The following is a 21,371-nucleotide window of genomic DNA, read 5'->3' as shown; positions in this document are numbered from 1 at the left end:
AGAACATTAAACTAGCTCTAATCAGAAAGAAAATAAAATTGATGTAACACTTCAGACTTCAGCAGCTGGGTCTTCAAATAGAATTCCGGGCAGATCTGTTCTTGAGTGTAACATATTTTGCTGCAGATGTACTGCTGTAGGTAGAAGGGCCCTTTATTGCATAGTTTCTAGCTGGATCTACTAGATCAACTGTTCAAAAGTCGACAGGAGAACATCAGCCAGAAAAAGGGCTGATTAAATCAGAGTTAGCCCACTACACACTGAAAATTCTGGTGGACAAGAGAAGTTGAATATATACCCAAAAACTAAAACCCTGATATTGCTTGGTCAAGCTGGAGGAAGATCCTTGGCACATTTGCAGCTTCCTAAGCCAGCAGAAAGATTGACCTGAAATAAATAATTTTATGTCTGCCATGAACTGCACTCAATCAAAAGAAATAAAAATTATCCATGTTAAACTAACGACCCTTCTTATGTGCCAAAAAAAAAATTATATGTTACTTAGGAGCATCAGGTCTTTCCTCTAACAACTAACAGGCTTGGCCTCTGCTGGCAAAGCAAAATAGAAAAAAATAAGATAAAATATAAGATAAAAGCTAAATCTTTTGCTGTTAAAGAAATCAAAAGAGCGAAATTTAGAGGCTATCATTCATGGCAAGAGGTATATGATGCAGAGAACAACAATGAAGTCCTTGTCTGCAAACTTGTCAGATGCCTGACAGGGGACCCCTGGCAAACATGTGCACTTGGGAGGTGTGCAGTCTGTTCATCAGCTTTGGAAGCTATTTTGAGACAACCATGTGTCTCCAGGTGGCCACCATCCCAAGAGCAGATTTCCACCAGAACTGAAACACTTCAGCCCTTCAGCAGCCTCTGGATGTAGCCTCTGGATTTGCCCCAGTGTGGGCTTCCAGGGGATGGTGGGCACCCTGCTGCAGGGGGTTATTCCTCTGAGTGCTGTGGCTGTGGTTTACTAGAAGCCTTTGCCTCTCTTGTTTCCGTACCAGGCTGCCCTTCAGAGGCTCATCCACAACCACTGAGGAATTTGTCACACACAGGAGCAGAAAGCAGGTCTTGTCTTCTCCTGAGAAGTGCCTCCTGTGACCCTAATGTCATGTTCATTGGGACAATAGTTTCTGGTGTTGACTCATTTAATGCATCCAACATTTTATTCATGTTTATATTTAGGTAAGTGTGCAAGAGTAAAAAGAATAGCTAGAAAACAGAGGTCTGTATATTTATTTAGATCATTTGAGCTCCTGCTCAACCATTGTGATGTTTGACGCACTTTAGGGCAGATATTATAGCAACATATTGATGTCGTCTAGGTATTGTGAAAGGGTGCTAATATTTTTCTGCAAGATAAATTTCTTGAACACTTTCAATACATTGACAAAAGACCAAAAAAATGAAAATGCCCTTAGGACTAAAGAAACAGACAGCTTGAACAGCAGGTTTAATGTTTCTCTTTCTGATATGTATTGCAATAGTCCAGGTGCTACATTCCAACTTGTCAACAGACAGAACTCTACAATATATTTAAAAGTCAAACTTTACTATTTCCATCAAGAGTCAGAAAGGCCTGTGAATTTCTGTATTGTGCATAAAACTTTCAAAAGGTAAGCATTCATTCTGAAGGACTAATTCAACATATTATCTCACTAATTTCTGTATTATAAAATACTGGAAAATATTATATATATATACATTATATTATAATTCTATAATAATTATACTGTAATTATAATATATATTTAATTGTATTTTAAAAATATTATATATTTTTTCTGTATCAACTTATTTTTGTCTCCTAAAAGACAGTTAAGATTTTTTTTCAGTTAAATTTCTTTACATTAATCTTTGTATTGGATTGCATTGTATTTAAAATATAAACACCACTAACCTCTGGTCTGCTATCAGTTTAGGGAGTTATGAAGATAACACAGTTCAATGCCTTATTTCAACAAGCACCAAAAGTGTTTACTGCCTAGTTTCTGGCTATGTCATTAATACTTTCAGACTACACAGCTTTCTGGAGAAGTTCTGCAAGTAATGCATTAAATTTGTAATACTGACCCATCTCTGGCTTTTAGACAACTGGCTTTTGCTCAGCAATTTCAAATGAAAATGGTAACTGTTTTAAACCAGCTTTTTAATTAGATCTACTGGGATTACTAATGCAAATGCATGAAATGTACCAATTTACTATTACTAGTTTTTATAATCAAGGGAACATCTGATTTAGTCCATTTGGCTTTGGAATAAAAAAGCCTAAGGTGGATCTCTCCTCCATGGTATTGGTTTCTGTAGAAATGACAGCTATGATTTAACCACAGATTAGCAGGGATTTTCAAAGGACTTGTGCATGACGATGTGTCCAAACTGACTTAGAAATGGTATTTCTGTAGGGATAAGGTATTAATTGTCTAAGAAAAATAAATTTGATCCTATACACTATTAGCATAGCACAGCATGTCTGAGACTCAGTGGGCATTGTCTCCATTTCACAAGGAAATAGTGAAGAGTTATATTTCAAGTAAACTATAAAACTTTAGTCCTTAATCACTCTAATGAAAGGTATTTCAATTTAATTATTTCGTCCTTTAAGTAGCAGGTCAGTTTTGTAAAATTATGTAACACACTGAAATGGAGGTGAGTATACTGCATGGAGAGGTTTGTAAAGACAGAGGTTACTGCCACTATCTAGGTACATGCACAGATACTGTGGGTAAGGATACTGAAACTCCAGATAAATACTTGACAAAAAGGACAATGTACAACAGTCTTTTTTTTTTTTTCTTTTTTTTTTTTTTCCAATCTGGTAGAGGAAATACGTCTGTCGTGTCACCACAGGAGCTGTGTGTGTGTGCAGGGCTGCCCCAAACCAGGACAGCGAGGGGGAGCTGCACAGGCACTTTTCATGCCTCCCAGTCAAGACTCAGCAGATGGCAAACACAGGATGCAAATGTCCTCAGGACTGGAGCATGAGAGAAAATGGCATTTACTTTTTACACTTTTTGGTGAGCTCTGACAGCAGCTGCCATCTCAGGTACATCCTGCAGAAAGCTTTCCACACATCAGGAGAAATACTTAGACATCTCAGGCATAGGTCTGGGGTTTAGTCATTCTGTACAATTTTGAATTGCATTTTCTTCTGGATATGGTGTTTCATGCAACATTTTTTGGTCAGATGGGACCTAACTCAGAAAAAGAGCCAATGGAGAGACATGGCCTGACTCACTAAAAAGCACACTATGATTGAAATGTTTAAAGCTTTGCTATTATAAATGAAAAGCATCTGGAAGAATTTGATTTTTTTGTTTTAGTTAATATTACTTCCTGTGCATTACATCTCAGGAGTTGCACTGGGGTTGCCAAGCACCTGTAAATTCCCTTGCCCTTGTTTTTTTCCTCTAATTGCTGATTGTGGTCCTAGTGGTGATCATTCTTTTCATTTCCTTGCTCTTCTGTGACCTTTACAAAGAGCATTTCAACCTTTCTGGCAAACCAGACATAGCAAAATAAAAAAAAAAATTTGAAGATATACTTCTAAGAGAGATAAGATAGAGTTGTTAGACAAGGAATGATAGTTAAGGTCATTTTTAGAAGTGCTTAAAACCAGACCACATATACATACCAGCAGCTTCCCACAAGAATGTGTCCTGAGGCTGCCAATCAGTATTGGCATGGGGGTTGTGTTACATAATTCCTCAGTACCTTGGAATATGAGACCACAAACCTTTGTTTTATGGGAGACCTACTCAACCATGTTAAGTTATCCATGCATGCACCTGGTTACAGGATTTGGCATTTTGGTTAGGATTTGACACCAACAGACACTACATGTGACAGGACAGAGCAGGCAGGCACAGGCTCAGTCTGAATGGGTGTCTCCACAGCCAAGCTGCTCTTATTTCCTGCAGATGGTCCAGCAGCAGTGCTAAACAGGGCTCTGTCAGCATCCACCTCTTCATCCACCCAAGTATAATCTCATCAGATAAAAGCCAAGCTATGTAAAAGCTGTATGAAATGAAAGGGTTACAATACATTTTGGTCACTTCTTATTTGCATATTCCTGGGAGTAAGTTGAGATATGACACATAATAGATTGGAATGACCCAGCATGTTTTGACATCATGGCTGTGGACTGTGCCTGTCCCTTCATCCTTGCAGGAACCTCTGTAAGCGCAAACATGATCAGAGCAGTTGTGAAGTGAAACTTCACAATAATCTGGCAGTCAGACACTCACATCACACTGATTGCACCCAGAAGGAGACCAAGAGAAGAATGGAAGGCCACAGATGGTGACCTGCAGGTAAGCCATGTTCCCCATGGGATGAACTCATTGTCCCAGATCCCTATCAAAGTCAGCCATTTCCAGGTATGTGGTCTCTTATTTTAGAACAAGCTTTGACCCTCAGCTGTGGGCTCAGAGCCCTCAGCTGGGGAATAGAATAGACATGTCAGCTCTTTGCCACATGGGACATGGGTGCCTTGGGAAAATCCTTCTGGGCCATTCATCTGGCTTTGGGAAACAACACCAAGTGACCTTTATTGCATAGCAGCATCTAGTGCCAAGGGCAGAAAAACAGAGTGTTTGGAGGATTGTTGTTTTTTTTAAGAGGTAGTGCTGATGTGTTAATAGAAGCCTCTGACACAAAGATCATGTTAAAGCCATGTATCTCACTGTAGTACAGTTCTCCAAGTGGGAGAACTCTTCAAACCAGCATTGTCAGGGAAGGAGCATGCCTTGGCTCATGTCCCTGAGTCCTAGCAAATGGTACTTATTTGAGTGCTCTGTGCATTGCTGTGACAATACCCCACAAGTTTGCAAACAAAAACCTGAAAACATCAATAGACACAGGAAAAAAAAAAAAAAAGAAAAAAGAAAAAAGAAAAAAGAAAAAAACCAGACAATTCCTCTTAGGCACACTAGGGTCAGATCACTCACAGTATCTTGTTAAAAAACTTTTATTATCCTCATTGTTGCAGGATACACTTGGGATACTAAAATTTATCAGCTGAGTGGCATGCTCTGATTTCGTAAGCTGACTAGCAGGAATGGTCAGGATCCAGATTTGCTCTCCCTAAAAGAAAGTATACTGGAAATAGTTTTTGACAGATGTCAGAGGGAGAGACAGTGTATCAGTCCTACTGCAGTCCTGCAATAAATAAAATTACACAAGGGGGAAAAAAAGAAAAATGAACTTTGCTTGGAAATGGAGAAAATTGCCTAAGAAGTTCTGCAGAGCATATAACATTTGGCTTAACAGTGGAATTGCTCAGTGAAATAGTTTCTAAGGGGATTGTTGAACTTGAGGGATGTTTTCCAGTGTTATCATGTATCAATCTAGAATATGTTTCCAAATTGACTATTATATGCTCAAGGGTTTAATACCTCTCTGAACATAGCTTCAGCTAAATATCTGTAAAGGGTGAGCATCTGTATTTTCTTTGCCTTGAGTAATAGCTACTAATTTTTTTTTTTCAGTTTTGGTTTCCCATCCCATTGGTACTGAAGTGACGGCTCAGCCAGAAGGCAAGGAATGGAACAGCAGTGCTAGTGGCAAGAGTGGCTTTAAACAGTATTTTGTGCTTTCTTATCTCTGGGTGTAACTCAATCTGTGTGGAGCTCAGAAGATTTATGTGGGAAGTAGACACTGCCTGTAATTACTAGCCATTGAACACAGGGAGAAGTGGAAACCTGTGGATGTAATTTTTAGCAATTCTACAGACCAGCCTACACTGAAAATCACCAGTTTGGCAGCTGGCTTTGTGAGCATACTAGCCTTACTAGCATTAAAACTACTTGTAATGTCACTCTGACCTTTAGATTTTGGGCCATACACAGCTAAAATCATCTAACTATCTCAGGCTGTCTGCTGATGAATTATCCTTGAACTTCTCCTATTAACAGGCTGTAACTATGAAACATACTGCACTACTTTTTTTTTTTTTTCTTTTTTTTTTTTTTCTTTTTTTTTTTCCCTATTACCACCACAAGCCTTACCTGACATCAAAGGTTTCCAACAGACAATTAAAACTAATGTTCCTTGGATCTATTTTCACTTTTTTTGATAATTTCAAACGTTTTCTAATTTCTGTCTACTGCAGATAGGAATCAATAATGACTATGTAGACCTCTCTAAGGTAGCTATGCAGGAGTAGCAATACAAAGGAAAAAAAGTCTATGTCACTTCATGCTACTTGTTGGCTAAATATGTAAGAAGAGATCATTGTCTTCAAACACATCTGCAAATTCATCATCACAGAGTATTTGTCAGTTTCCTATTACAGTGTCAGCTTCCTGGGGCTATGCTGGGAGCCACAGGACTGATGTCATGAGGCGCCAAAAAGGTATTGCTACAGGCACAGTTTTGTGGGAATGGCAGCAGACTACAAGATCAGTCCCCACATATGCAACAGATGGTCTCTGTCTTTGCCTTGGTTCCACTTTGAAGTTTTTCTACTGGATGTCTTCTTGCTCCAAGTACCATTTTAAAATCAAGGAACATTACGAATTAAGACAAGAACTTTAATTAAGGCCTTTAAAGCCTCCTGAGCTCTGTTTCCCATCTCACTGCTTGTCAGTGCTGTTTCTGTAGTATTTGGGGTCGAAAAACCTATCCAAAACCTTTTCAAAAGCATCAAGCACTGTTTATGTCAACTTTTTCATACAGCAACATTTCTAATGACTTTACTGGGACATTATCAGGACAGAAGTCAGGAATACTTATCTCAGCATCACATGACTTAGTGAATGTATAGTCCAGGAGAGACCATGAAAGATCAATGGAACAGACAATATGTTGAGGGTCTTCACTAATTCCCTTCCTCTAAATTAGTACCAAGATCTTATCTAACACCCACAAAATTTTACTATGTATTTTGCTCAAACACTTGACTTAATATTAGCACAGGCTGGTATATTCTTGCACATGTACTGACACATTTTCCAGCAAATTGTTCTGGGGCTAGGCATAAAATTAGAGGCAATATTTAATATGGTCTGGAAGGTGCTTCTCTTTGATAAATCAGTGTTGGTCAAATGAAAAGCAGTGAATGTGAATAAAACCTGCTAGCAAACTGTTTTCATTGCAAGAGTAAATCTGTGAAAGCCACAATGTTTAACTCTGTGCTACTGAAATCCAGAATAATCTGTGAAACTAGCATAGCCTTATGGTGGCTGTGAAAGTAGTAAATGTTGTCCTTATTTCAAGTTTTTTTTTTTTTATTCTGAATTTAGACAATCTTTGGGGGGAGGGGGGAGGTTCTGCAAATGGACTTTTTGTTAATGTGTTCCCTTTTTAAACTACAAAGACGCGTTAAATAGCAGTGAATGTGTCTTGCACCTTTCAGCCATATATCCAGAATAATGGAGATGAAAATTGTGACTGTGATTGACATATGTGTGTTGCTGTGCTGGTTGTGCAGTTAGAGACCCAAGTCACACACATGCTCTTTCAGCTGCTTAAGCATAAGGACTTAGAGTAATTACAAATAAAAATATAGAAGTACTACATGATCACTAATTTACTAATTTAATCACTTAACTCTCATAGCTACCATAGCACACTGGTAGGGACCAGAAATGAGAAAAAACAAAAATAATTATAAAAATTAAGGGTTTTAATATGTCCATTAGGAATGCAGTGCCAAAATTCTTGAACACTTCCAGTTGCAGCAATGCTAGGCCATACACTTGTGACAGACTAGGTGATTAGCTTTATTTATGTATGTCAGGTTTGCCTTTGTACACCAATATCCTTGTACTTGCACCCAGTAGGGGTCATCTTTGCCAGCCAGCCATTTTCTTCAGGCACCCAGGAACCCCCTCTCTTTCCCGCATCACACACTTCCCTAGAGAGCCTTCATTACACTGGTAACACTCTCAATTTTTTGCCTCTAATGCGTCTGAAGTCTTCAGAGTGCTGCTGAGTGTAGTTTGAGTTAGTCAGATCTCGGCCTCTAGAAAAGCTCCCAACAGCCCAAAGTAGGCAGTCAGTTTTTTGTAGAAGCTGCAGAAAAGGGCAGCAAAAGGCCATAAGAAAGTCAATCACATTTGACTGCATTAATAACCAGTTATAGAAAAGCAGTATAGGAGCTGATAAATTAAAAACTCGTGATGAAAAAGTGGCAGAGACAGCTGCTGAGTAAGGTCTTAAAGCCCCAGCATGACTGATGTAGTAGTGTGACCTATGCAGTCTGCCAATTCCCAAGACAAGCAGCTGCTAAGGTTGTTGATTGAGTGTACAAATGTGTACCAGGGACAGCATCCAGCTTTTATTGCTGTATTGAGGTTTCGCCAAGACTAAAATCTTCTGTAATTTTGCCAAAGCACATTTCTGTCCTCTGCTTGCCAAGATCTAAGAAGAGCAGTATTTTGGAACACTGGGACTTGAACTTATAACTAACACCTTCGTCACATCCAGAATGATTTTCAAGAAAACCTCTGAGACTTAAGACATGTTAGGAATTGTTTGTTTACTGGCACGCCTGCTATCTCTTTTTATTTCTTTCAAGTACATTTGTGAGAAACATTTTCTTTCTCGTTTTATAATAGAAAAGGGAGATAAACAAAGAGATAATTACAAAAGAGGCAAGAACGGGAAATGATGTGAAAATATATTAAAAAATCTAGACAATAGAAAAAAGTAAGAAGGGAAGACTTGGAGGGAAAAGGAATAAATAGGATTAATAACTATTCAGTTGTATTTCATATAGTTATATATCAGGAGAAAGTGAAGAACACTAAAATGATGTTCACTTGGAACCCTTGGAATTTTCCATGGATTATTCTTTTCCCCTTTGGTTTCCATTTGAATTTTACCATGAAATCTAGATTTCAATGAGGGTTCAAACAGAGAAGGGAGAAGAGGGGAGGGGAGGCGAAAGTTGTTTACATGAGCAGATATTTCAGTGGTTACTTAGAATGCAGCTATTTTATTTATTTTATTTTATTTTATTTTATTTTATTTTATTTTATTTTATTTTATTTTAATTGTTCCTACCACCTATATTCTCCTACAAACACATACTAGAACTAAGTTACTGAATCCAGACCTCTTTTCATATCTTGTGCTTTTAGTTTCTTTGGAACACCTACAGGGAACAAAACATGAAAGCTAAGCTACCTTTCCTTGCCATCATGCCATCTACCAAAGTCTCTTCTACCTAAAGCACAGCTTTATGCAAAAATGTGTTGGGGTGAATGGGACAGGCACTCATCTGGGGAACAGAAAAAAAAATTCTATAATGTCAGTCTCAGGTCTGGAGCTCCTTCACTTCTGGGCCAAGTTAGGCATTGGCAGGAGAAGGTACTGGGGGACACAGACACTGGTCTGCAGCTGCAGAGCCACAATCCTGTCTGTGTCCAGGCTGTCAGGTCTGCCAGCACTCTAGGTCAGGACTCACAGGAGAAAGTGATGACCACTCAGTCCTTGTCAAACAAAGGGAAGCTGATGGTATAGGGCCAGATGATCCCATAAAGAGGGGCAGAGACATCCAAAGGGCTGAATGCCGACTCTATTATCAACAGACACTAAAAGCTTGGTGTTGGTTTCTAAAAGCAAATGAAAATACAAAAGCTAAGCCTTTAGCGGCTATCATGTGCTTCTCAGATGACACCTGGTGGACAAAAGGTGAAGAGATGAAAGCATTCTGCCTTCCTAGTGCAGAATCTTGATCCATGCCCACAGCTGCACTACTGCACTTACTCCAGGTGCACCTATCAGCTGTCCTCCATACTCTGATTATCCAGCCCATATCCCCAATCCATTATTACAGTTGCCCAGAATAAGCATATATCATCCATTTACATGCAACAGCTTCTTTCAGCACTCATATCCATTTTATTTATTCTTTACTTATTATTCTGATTCATGTCCTGAGTTTGTTTAATTCTGGCTTGCAAGAGGCTAGGCTAGAATGGACACACAATTTCCAAAAACAAAACTATAGGGAAAGCCCATGGTAGCAGCATGCCTTTATGGTGTGGGATAACTAGACAATATTATGGATGCCTTTACAAGTGGATAGTTGCACTCAGTGGGTTAAAGGCTTTAGTTTCTTCTGATTATTAATTTACTCTTCCTCTTTTAAACTAATTCCAGTTTACTTCAGTTACAGTGTCTGTCTTTTCTGGGCTATGCAATTGCCCCAATGTATCCCTGTTGAGGTCTCAGAAATAAGTTAGCAATATAATGGGACGGGGGGTGGGGAGGGTAGGGAGTTGGGGGAAGGCACTCTGAAGAGAAACATGTAGGTAGAAAAGTGTTTCTTCTGGGGATGCTTATATCTTGTGGTGAAACAGGTGTTTTCCTCAAGGATCTCATGGATAGGAACATTAGGTTCTGGTGCAGTCCTGTTTCTCTATTTGGCTTGAAGGATTTCAGAAAATGTCAGATACCGCTGAATCAATGCTGTGACATATGAAGCCCCTCTCATAAATAAGGTGACCATGATCAGTTGTTGGATTGCTGGCATTGCCTCTTCCAGGTTAACAGCTTTTTATCCTGTTATTTGCTTTTTCTCCTGTACTGTCTATACTCTATTCCTTTAAATGTTAACAACTTTATTTTTTCCTTGGTGTATTTCCATCCCTTCTTTTTGTGCCAAATTTTGGAAGATTTTATGAAGCAAAACACACAGAGAAGTCAAGGATTCATTAACTTCAAATACCAAACTAAGCTGAAAAACAATGTGGTAGAGGTCGGAAGGAAATGACGTAATTCTCTAGACTGCTGCTTCTGGATTCAGATTAGCTGTTTACCTGTTTGGCAAACAGGCCATCCAAGAGTTGTGGCGTCGTATTTGGTCTGGCTGAGATGGAGTTAACATTCAAACAGCAGCTATGCTTTGTATTTGTAGTCACAACAGTTGAGATCACTCCAGTGCTGGGCTCCTGGGTGAGCAGTGCTCAGGTGGCATCAGGGCTGTCTCTCCAACAGCTCCACAAAAGCCAGCAGGCTTGGAGTGTGCAAGAGGCTGGAAAGGAGACACAGAGACACAGCTGCAACACTTGGCCTAAACTGACCAATGGGACATTCCATACTATATGCCATATGATGTAAAAACAAAAGCTAAGGGGTGGGGTTTTTTTTGTTGTTGTTGTGGTTTTTTTTTTTTTTTTTTTTTTTTTTTTTTTTTTTTTTTTTTTTTTTTCTGAAGTAATTGCTACATGTGCTGGGGCCATATTCCCAGGAAGTAGCCAGGAAGTAGCCAGACATCACCTACTAAGAGCAATTACAGAATAAATCTTTTTGTTTTCTAGTGTGGCCTTTGCCTTTATCTCAACCAGTGAGCTTTTCATCTCATTTTCTCCCCCTGTCCTGCTGAGCAGAGCAAGTGATGGAGCATCTTGGGGGAATCCTGGAGCTCCAGGTGACCCCACTCTTCAGTCAAGGTGACCCCACAGCAGGCATATCCTGGCTGAAACGAATTCTGCTCCACAGAGAGAATGAAGTAATATCCTGGCACAGCTGAAAGCCAAGGTTAATCTTTATACCACATCACAACTTGATGTCTGTTGGAGTCCAAGGCACAGGGAAAACCCCCCAAACTGCCCTGGGGGGCCCGGGACCCCAGGAAAGTATTGCCTTTGACCTTAGCCCAAGTCCCTGCTGCTCAAAGCCAGAAGTAAATCTAACTGTGTTCCGATGCCTGAAATATCCGCGCATCTACAGTTTCCAGAACAACTGTGAAAAGTCCTCAGGATTCTGAGTAACTCACAAGTAAAGTAAAGCAGCCATAAAGACTGTCTGATAAAGCCAGAAACTGGTGGACTACTGAGCAGTGCCTGAGTTACACTATGAGTGGACACACCTTATTAAAGCACTTTATGAAAACTGGTGCTTCCCACAGAGCAGCCCCCAACCCGTGACCAATTTGCTTCTCACAGTAACTTGGAAGGAAACTTGGAAGGGCTGACAAAAGAAAGCAAGTGCTAACACACATTACTTTTTTTTTTTTTCTCTTACACACAGTAGCGAAGGCCAAGGCAAAGAGGACTTTGAAACACTGCTGAGAAGAGAATACTTTTACAGGCCTTTCAGGGAGCAATCTGTGAGAACGACACTCTTTATTTTATGCTGAAGACTATTTCCATGTTTTGAAATGCTCTCCTTTACTTTTTAATTCCTATTCAGTAAAGAGAACAAGTACAGTCATAGGAGGAAAAGCGTACCTAGAACGTGCTGTTAAAAGCATCAATGAGGCAATAAAATATTTCAGCACAGCCCTTGGGGCAGCATCTGTGAATGCGTTTGTGTCCTGCAGCTGGGAAAACACCAGTTCCTAAAACCTCTCTAGCACGAAAGCCACTGGATAAATAATTACTTCTGTTCCACAGAAATGTTAAATGGCAATTAATTTGAAAGTATGATCTGCATACACGAGTGAGGAACAAGATCTTCAGAGCCCACCCCCAAGAATTTATCGAATCATGTGGAACTCTTCGCATCCCGAGAGGGCAGTGAGGGTCTATCCCGGTTTCCCTGAAGAGAGCGATCCAGGCAATCCCTGGGCCGTGAGCGGGGCCGGGCCGGGCGAGGGGAGCCGGGGCAGAAGGAGTTAAATGGAGACGCCGGGGGGGGGGCCGCCCCTCCCCTGGGCGGGCCGGCAACAACATGGCCGCGCTGGCCCCGGCGCTGGCGGCGGCCGCCGGGCGGCTCCAGGTAAAGGCCCCGGCACCGGGCCCGGCCGGGCCGCGCCTCCCGGGGCAGCCCAGCCTGCCGGGGGAGCCCCGGGACGCGCGGGTGTGCCGGGCCGGCCGCGGGACCCAGCCCCCGTGACGGCCCTTCCGCATGGCGGGCTTGGCGTCTCTGTTGAGCGGTGCCTTGGTTTGTGCGGGCGCGTCACTCCTCACTCCAGTTCCCTGCGCGTTCCGCTTGACATTACTGGAATCGCGCCAGTAGAAAACCGAACTCTGCACTGTGGTGGTGTCTGCTTGCAAGTAACCAATGAGAATTAAAAAAAAAAAAAAAAAAAAAAAAAAAAAAAAAGTAAATAACAGTTGATTTTGTTATCTGCAGAATCAGAGCTGTTCCAGTACTGCAGGTGCTGGCCGACAATTTCAGAGCTGGAAGATCAAAGCTGAACGAGCTAAGAAAGTTGAATTCTTAAGAACTGCAGAAAAGCTAAAAGCTCAGTAAGTTAAACACTTTATCCTAAGTATGCTTTCATTCTGTTCTGGAGGTAACATTATTAACTCGAGGTTCAAAGTAAGAATACATGGCAATGAAATCTTTAGGCTTTTGTGGTTGTTACAGTAGCTCGGGACAGGCTTATAAACTCAAAAATGCCCCCTTGTTTGAATTACCGTTTAGACTTAGGCTAGTCATGTAGTAAGAATTTACTAAGAATTGCTGCTCTTAGGCGCACAGAGAGGGAACTCTGTGTGGCACAATTGAGTTCTCAGTCTCCCTACTTAGCTGTGCTTACCCTCTAAGGACCCAAAGCCCTTAAGACACACCCACAAAAGGGGATCTGCTGCAACAGAAGATTGAAAGACTTCATCTAGAATATCTAGGCCACTGTTTTGAAAAACAAGGGTTCGAGACAGCTCAGGCACATAGGTGATTTAAGTCTGCTTACACTGGCAGGTGAAAGAACAGGGAGATCTCAGGCAGATGAGCTTTATGGGGAATAGCTAATGTGGCCATCTGACTGAAGGAGAGCTTTGCAGTTGTGAATCCTGATTGAACAGGGCACTTAAGTCTCACACCAGTATTTTACACTGTGAGACTGAATGGAGTTCACCTTGATTACCCTGGATCCTGGGCTTGACTGCTGGTTAATGTAAATGTTCCCAAGCCGCTCTAAATGAGGCATGCCATTTAACTGTGGCTCAGCGTCCCTCTGTAATGTTGTGTGTGCTGGGGCTCCATCTAGGTGTGCCACTGCATTAATACAGCCTGCCTGCCTGAGCTTTCGAGGGAAAACTCACAAGGCTCCCAGAGGGAAAGCATGCACATAAACTTCAGTGTGTAAACCGCTGTGTGCCAGTGAGTGATTTCCTTGTTAATTTCTTGTTAGAGTTCTTGAATTACTGTGGTGTATAGTCCTACAGCTGCAGAAATATTTTCCTTGAAAACAGTTGTAGGACAAACCAGGGATTTTTTATAAAATCTAAGACAGTCCTGTTAACACAGCCTGCACACTAAGCTTGGAAAATCTTGGGGCTTTTCTGAGTGTTTGTGCCTTACTCAGTGTGACGCCCTTACTTCCTAGGCTTGCAAATATAGAAAAAGACAAAACTGGACACCTTTATAATAAGAAGAGTGATTTCAGGGTAGAATACAGATTACTAGAGGAAGTGGAACACAGCATGACTGTCAGCAGGAAAATGGAAAGTAAGTGAGGTTTTATTTGGGCTTATTTGCTTTTTTTTTTTCCTTTAATATACTGTTGTTTTTGTAAATGGTTTAAAAATTAGTAGTACAGAGAGATGAGCTTAGGTGGAAGATAGATACTGATGTGGTACATTTCACCATGTGCTTATAAACACACAGTCCTTGGCAAAATTCAGAAGCATAAACATTTTGGGCCTCATATGTTATTAACTGTTTTCTTTCAATCTTTAATGTAAAACCAGTGTGGTGGAAAGGTACTGTTCAAGAAACTTGGAATCAATTTTGTGTGTTTATTGCAAAACCTAATGTAGTCCAGCTAAGGTCCAGCTAAATATTCTTACCTCAACATTCACACACTGATTGTTGCCTTTAAATATCCTTTTAAACTGTTCTGTGTTTGCATTTTTTGAGTTTTTGGGCAATGAATATTCCTAGTTCAGATAGTGCTGTGAGATGGTACACAGTCTGTCCTAAGAGTATCTGTTCCATTTACAGATTTATAATATAGTTCAAGAAACAAAGTTACTCCCTTTATTCCCAGTATTTGAATTCTTTCAACAATAGTCACATAAATCATGCTATGCCATCTGATACAGATCAAAATAAGTTGAAGAAAGAAAAGGAATGTAGAAACATTTGAGAGAATACTTTCTTACAAATTTTCATGTGTTCTGATGTGTGCATTTTATTTAAGGAATCTTAGAATATCCTTTACATCTTGCAGTCCTTAAGAAATGTAAATTTTTGAGGAATGACTAAGCTAGTAAGTCAGAATTTTTTCCATGAGTAAGAAGGGAGCATGGCATATGGATGGAAATGATGCTATAAGATAATAAAGAGGACAGTGGTAAGAGCAGTGCATGTGAGATGTCAAGGAGTGTATCCTAAAAGATAAAAAAGTGTACAATCCCCCTCCAAACTCCCATTTTCTATGTTGAGATCTTTCAGCATGATCTGTGTGCTTTAAGATTTTCTGTGGTCTCAGCAGGAACTTGTATTTTCCTTAATCCAAATCTTTTAGGATAGAAGATACAGCTCCTTAGTATCTAAGATGTAGCCAGAACTTCATCCTTTTCAATAGTATATTTATGGACTCATGAGGAGCCAAGTGGTAACAATGAAAATAAGTGCACACATGCTTGGACCACATGAAAACATTGATTCTTTGCTATTTGACACAACGAATAAATGAATCTTGTTGAAGTGGTACATTCATATAGACTTTTAAAGTTTGATTTCTCTCCATAAATGGGTGTTTTGAAGCCTAGGTCAAAGTCTGCCTCCAAACTCTAGAAGCATAGACAATATTTTCAAAGCTCTCCTTTAGAAATAAGACCTATTAATTTTAAAATCTGTTGATGGTGTTTAGGGAGCTAACATGGACCACATGTTCAGCTACATGAAATTACCAGTTAAAATGCTTAATATTGTGGCAGTTTCTTATCATCAAACAGAATTTGTGCCCCTACTTAGATCAAAGCCCTGGTTTATTTCGGACACTTCATTGGTCTTGTTCTTTTACTGAATTTAATGCACAAAGAAACTGTTAGAACTATGAGCACCTTATTTTGTTTAACAGAAGCTAAAATCCTGCAGCAGCTATCAAAAATACAAAGCAACGTGAAGAGACTTCAGCAGCAACTAAAAGATGTGAAGCCTACACCAGAGTGTAAGTCATGGTGGCAGATCTTAAAACATTTTCCTCTACAGATGGGTTTCTTGCATAGTTGTCTTTCTCCTGCAGGCTTGGGATGTTCCTCCAGTCTTTATAATTTTGCAGGAATCCGGAAAGGAAAGACTAAATCTAGAAATGGCAGAAACCTAAGAAATCTTGAAAGGTTGTGCAGTTCTTTGTGGAAACAGAAACTTACTTGGTCTTACAAGTAATGTGTGTTTGTTCCTTGAGGCTGTTGAAAGCCAGATTTCCTATCTGTAACATTTGCCTTATGCAAAATAAACTGGGTATTCTACTACCATGTAACTCCCTTTGATCTGGTAAGAGGTAACCGAGTAGGTTCTACAGGGAACTCATTTCTAGCCACCACATGGTTTGAAATGTAAATTGGAATATTCTACAGAAAATGCTGCAGCAGTTTGTTCAGTTTGGATGTTTTAAAACTTTCGGGAAATTGGCTCTGAAAGAACCATCCTTATGTGGTACCTACTACCTTTTGTAGAGCTCAAGTTGAGGGCCTCCTACTAGCTGAGTAAGTAAAATGTATCCCATTTCATTTATTCAGTGTTTTATCTATTAAAAATCATAATCTTCTTAAGCTGTCAGTCAAGATACTAAGAACTAACAAGGCATGAAAGCTGAAAAATGAGGTTTAGCTTATATAACTTTACCAAAATACAAGTTAGTTAAACTGTGCATTCAGAGTGTCCATAGAGATGTTATACTGATATAAGAGATTTTAGTCTAATAATATAGTCTAATCTAATGGCTGGATTTTATTCCACTGCAAAATATATCTTCTCTGGACAGCTCTATTACTGTCTTAAGTCAGGACTACAGCATGCTGAAGGTACAGGACGAAGTCTTACTCTGATGTTTCTTTCTCTGTTTTGTAAAAGTAGTGGCCTGCAGGTTAAATAAGATTGCTGTAGTCCAGTATAAACCAGAGTTGAGTGTGTTTAAGTCACTAACTGCAATGCTATAAAAATCAAAAGTGGAACTCTAGGATAAGTCTGTCTTATTTTGGGAATCAGTTGAAGGTTAGTCAAGGTGAGACGTCTTCAGGAGAAATAAACTTTTATACTGGGATTTGCAACCAATTATCTAAGTCCTTTCCTAAACACACCTTTTGAATAATATAAGAGTTTGTCTTTTAAGGCTGTTTGAGATGGAAATGCATGCTGTTTTTTACATAGAAATACGTGTCCTGAAAGTCTCTATAAGTCCTACATTTCTGGATTGTGCTGATAAAGACTGTAGACTTCTTAAGTGATATGATTTTTTTTTTCTTCTTTTCCTCTTTTAGTTGTCGACAAGATCAAGGAAATGATGGAAGAAATTGAAAATGCAATCAATGCTTTTAAAGAGGATCAGAGGCAAATGTACGCTTATGCACGCTTCAGCTACTCGGAAAAGGACTTTTATAAGACACACTGAAAACTTTGCATTATTTTAGTAAACTGTTCTTACTATTTACTCTTTTGGTAGTTTTTCTTGTGGTACGTAAATCAAAGCACAAGCTGTCAACGTTAGAATCTTGATAAACTGCCTTTTAGAGAGAGAGTTTATATAGCTATTGCAGCATTCCAACATAACGATTTGCCTATGAATAGGCTTTCTAGAGAGGCTGAAGAAGAGATTAGATTGTGGGGGTTTAGTTGTTGTTATGTTGTCTAATTGGGTTTGGAAGGTTTCTTTTTCTCTCTACTGGTGTCGGGAGGAGATTGAGTTAACTGTACGAGTGCCATAAACATGTTCTTTCAGTAAGAGGGTAACTTAATTCTCATTGTGTAGGGCTTTATTATTGGATCATTACAGCTGTGCTGTTACCACTTCAGTGCTTAATCTTTGAAGAATAGCTCTTGTGTGGCATTGAACAATTCTAAAATTCATTTTTGGTGAATGGACAATGAAGACTGGAATTTTTTTTCTTATATTTCACTGTTTGTCTCTTTTCAGATATCAACAGCTTTTGAAGGAGGAAAAAGCTGTCATTAACGAGCTTAGTCTCTTTGAAAGGAAAGTGGAACTGTGGGCATTAAGGAGCTCAACAGCAGAAAAAGTTTGGAAATTACCATCAGCCAGGGTCACAGTTGATAAAACACTGGAAAATCATCTTCCTGAAGAAGTAGTAGAGTTTGAAAGATTTCTTCAGCGAACAGGGGGTTGGCAAGGAGGCTGGGATGATTATGATCATCAAAATTTTCTGAAAATACGGACAAAATATAGAGGAAGGCTGTCTTACATGGATGAAGCCCTTGAGTATCTCAGTGGAAGAACAAAAGAGGATATAGAACAGCATGACAAATGGTATCAAGAATATGTAATTTTACATGAAAGAAAGAAAGAGGTAAAATAACCCCGCTAAGACTTGAAGATTTCAGAAAACATACTTATTTTTGAAATGCATACTCTCTTGGTTTTGTATCCGTCTCTCTGGTAGTACTGCTACGCAGATTTCTCTTACAATTAATGGTCTTTAACTGAGGTCTTTAGCATCCCCAGTCTGCCAAAGTATTTGTCTTTAATAAATAATTACATACAAGCAAAGACCTAACAACACAGAGAAGAGGACTGTGTTATTGCCACACTGTATTATAAATGCTTTTGAACTCGGGGATCTAACAAGTTAGGTGCCAAGCCCAAAGCAGTTAGTGATCCTGTCTTCCTGTTACATTTGTCTCTAAGAATGTCTGTCCCACTGTATAAGCAATACACCTAAGACAGACTGACATGCAGAATTATGATTCCCTCGAGAACTATCCAAGTAATAAAATATATACTGGCATAAGTACTACTATAAAACAGTAGGTTAATTGAAAAAAAAAAAAAAGTAAAAACTGAAATACATTTGCATTAAGAAAACATACTGGGTTCAACATTCATAACTACTCGAAGTTATTATTATTGCTATAACTGAAACAGTTTTAGTAGACATCTGTTCAACCTGCTTGTGTGATCCATAAAATAGGAAAAAAAAAAAAAAAAGAAAACACATAGAGGTGCTTTTTTGGTTTAAGTTTTGCCTTCAGTAGATTTCTAATTCCTGTGTACATTTTGTGTCCTTAGAACAAATGTCTTCATCATACAATGTAAATATGAAAATTTTCAATTTTCTGAATTAATGTGAATATGTAAAATTTTCATGAAAACCTTGGATTTTTTTTCCTATGGTCTCTTGCAGTCAATTAAAAAATGGAAAGAAAAGCAGCAGCTAGAAAAAGAAAGGAACTTGAAGGAGAAAGTGAAATCAGAAAAACTGCTCAAGGAAAGATGTCTACAGCATGAAGAAGCTCAGAAGCAAAAAGGAGAAGAAGAAAGAAAAAGAAAACAAGCTGCAGTTGAAGTCTGGAAGAAACAGAAAGTAGTAGCATTTGCAATAGATCAAGTGTCAGAACTAAAACTAGAAGAGAAGGAGAAAAAGCAACAAAAAGAGCGCCAGAGCCATGTGAAGTTACTGTTAGAAAGAAATACCTTGCAAAAAAAAGTAAAGGAGGAGCTTGAAAAGCTTGAAAATGACAAGAGAGAGGAAACTGAAAAGGAGAGAAGGAAGAAAACTGGTGCAGAAGAAATTTCCAAGTTTCAAGAGCATGTGTGTAATTTCATTTCCATTTTTGCATGTTGTTGTTTAATTTGATATGTCCTCCTACAATATAACCTGTTAAACAGGTTTTAAAATCCAAGTTTCATTCATCTAAATACATTATTGATTCATTACAAATAATGGCATCTATTGCAGACAAACAGTATGAAGCTTGATTTTAGACAAAGATTCTCCTTTTCTTCAGTATCTAAATTCTACAGGATTACTCAAGCTCATATTTCTTTATCCATATAGAAGTGGTTTTATTTCTTCAGTAAATAATTTATTTGGGAAAAAGTACTTGGGCTGTGCTCAATAAGAAGACGTCAGAGGACCTGAGTGTTGTGTTCAGATGGGAGGCAGAAAGAGTTGTTTGGATATCCTTGTGGGTTTCAGTACCTGTTAGGCAAAGTCAGATCCCATATCAATGTAAATGCAATTACTGGAGAATTGATATTATTGTCAGCGTTCACACTAAAGTTTTATAAACAGAGTTTAAACTACTACTTTTTTTTTTCAAAGCCATGTGATTGTAATTTGTTTGTACAAGACAAGCTATAGCATGTATGTAGCTGCCTAGTGAAACCTTATTCTTTAACTATTACAATATTTTCAAAACAAAAACAGACACCCCCAAAAAACCCCAAAACAAGCTGTGAAAAGGCTGCATGTGTATTTTTATATCATCTGTTTTACTCCTAAAGTAAAGTTTTCTTTTCCACTCATGTTTCAGAATCTACATAAACTGGAGCTGAGGGTCTTACAGAAACATGCTAAAGAGATAGAGAAACAAGAAAAAGAAAAAAGATTGGCGAAGTTAAGAGAGAAGGTAACTTTTCATTTGTTTTAACCAGAGATGTGTGCAACTTGATGGTTTAAGCAGACCTTTTTTTTCATTGATCTAAAAAGCAATTGTTTTATCTAAATGGTTGATAAAGGAAAACAAAAAGTCATGCCTGTTATCAGGAGACAGAATTGCAGCAGGCATAGTTGTTCCTTTGTTTTAAAAAACGGGGGGAAAATCCCTAGGATTTATATATCTCATAGTAGTATTTCACTGGATAAGGCCTACAGGTCACAAAAGTAAGCTGCAATATGGTTGGTGGCTTTTATTTTCTTCAGATAGTTTTCTATCATTGGTTAAATGAGTAGGCTGTCTCCCAGAAGCATTTTGCATACACTGGGTTTTACAAGAGTTTAACCTTTTAAATTACTAGAATTTAATGACAGCAAGGGTGTCACCGTCTTCTACGGTGGAGACACTTCTACAGTGAGCGTCACGGAACTCCTTTTGTGATGAACGACAAAGACTAATTATTGTTGGTTCTTTTTTCCCTGTGAGGTGGAGGCTGGGGTCCCCGCAGCCCCCCCCGGGTGGAGCAGAGGTTCCAGGTGCCGGGAGGGGCGCAGGCAGGAGAGGGCCGCAGCACCGCTCGGGCGCCTTTCTCGGAGGTGAGCCGGGGACCGATGGCCGCGCAGCGTGACACCAGTGCACTTTTATACTTTATGCCTTTCTCCTTTGTTGTCAGAGCTGTCCCAGCCGGGAGAGGAGGCTCGTAGCTGCGCGCCAGCCCGTCTCTGTCGCAGGACGAAGCAGCGGCCAGCACCTCCCGGGAGCCGGCACCGAGCTGGCTTGACCCATGGCGTGTATATTACCTCTGCATTTTTGGAGTGTCGAGTTTGACGCGCCGGCTGTGATGTCCCTTGGCACTAAAAGCCGGTTTGGCGGCCCCTCAAGCCGCGGCCACGCTCTCCCGGCCG

The 21,371-nt window shown here is 39.6% G+C and overlaps 1 protein-coding gene across 1 annotated transcript; it reads left to right on the top strand.

The window, feature by feature from the left end:
* Positions 1-12,618: 12,618 nt before the first annotated feature.
* CCDC112 (coiled-coil domain containing 112) lies at positions 12,619-21,270 on the top strand. Its single transcript, XM_083884091.1, has 10 exons — positions 12,619-12,675; positions 13,033-13,148; positions 14,231-14,352; positions 15,932-16,021; positions 17,334-17,409; positions 17,987-18,377; positions 19,212-19,619; positions 20,344-20,439; positions 20,953-21,062; positions 21,140-21,270. The coding sequence occupies exons 1-10, from the start codon at positions 12,628-12,630 to the stop codon at positions 21,168-21,170; spliced, it is 1,488 nt and encodes a 495-aa protein (XP_083740217.1). The 5' UTR covers positions 12,619-12,627; the 3' UTR covers positions 21,171-21,270.
* The last annotated feature ends 101 nt before the right edge of the window (positions 21,271-21,371 follow it).

Source organism: Zosterops lateralis (assembly GCF_965231275.1).
Source record: "Zosterops lateralis genome assembly, chromosome: Z".
Lineage (NCBI taxonomy): Eukaryota > Metazoa > Chordata > Aves > Passeriformes > Zosteropidae > Zosterops > Zosterops lateralis.
Note: the sequence above shows the minus strand (reverse complement) of the source record. Positions and strands in the feature narration are given on the sequence as shown.

Excerpts from the sequence above, each read along its gene's own strand:
- CCDC112 (XM_083884091.1), top strand. The coding sequence starts at position 12,628 with ATGGCCGCGCTGGCCCCGGCGCTGGCGGCGGCCGCCGGGCGGCTCCAG. Across the intron at positions 14,353-15,931 it reads TGTCAGCAGGAAAATGGAAA|AAGCTAAAATCCTGCAGCAG; the intron begins GTAAGTGAGGTT and ends TTTGTTTAACAG. Across the intron at positions 21,063-21,139 it reads CTCGGGCGCCTTTCTCGGAG|AGCTGTCCCAGCCGGGAGAG; the intron begins GTGAGCCGGGGA and ends CTTTGTTGTCAG.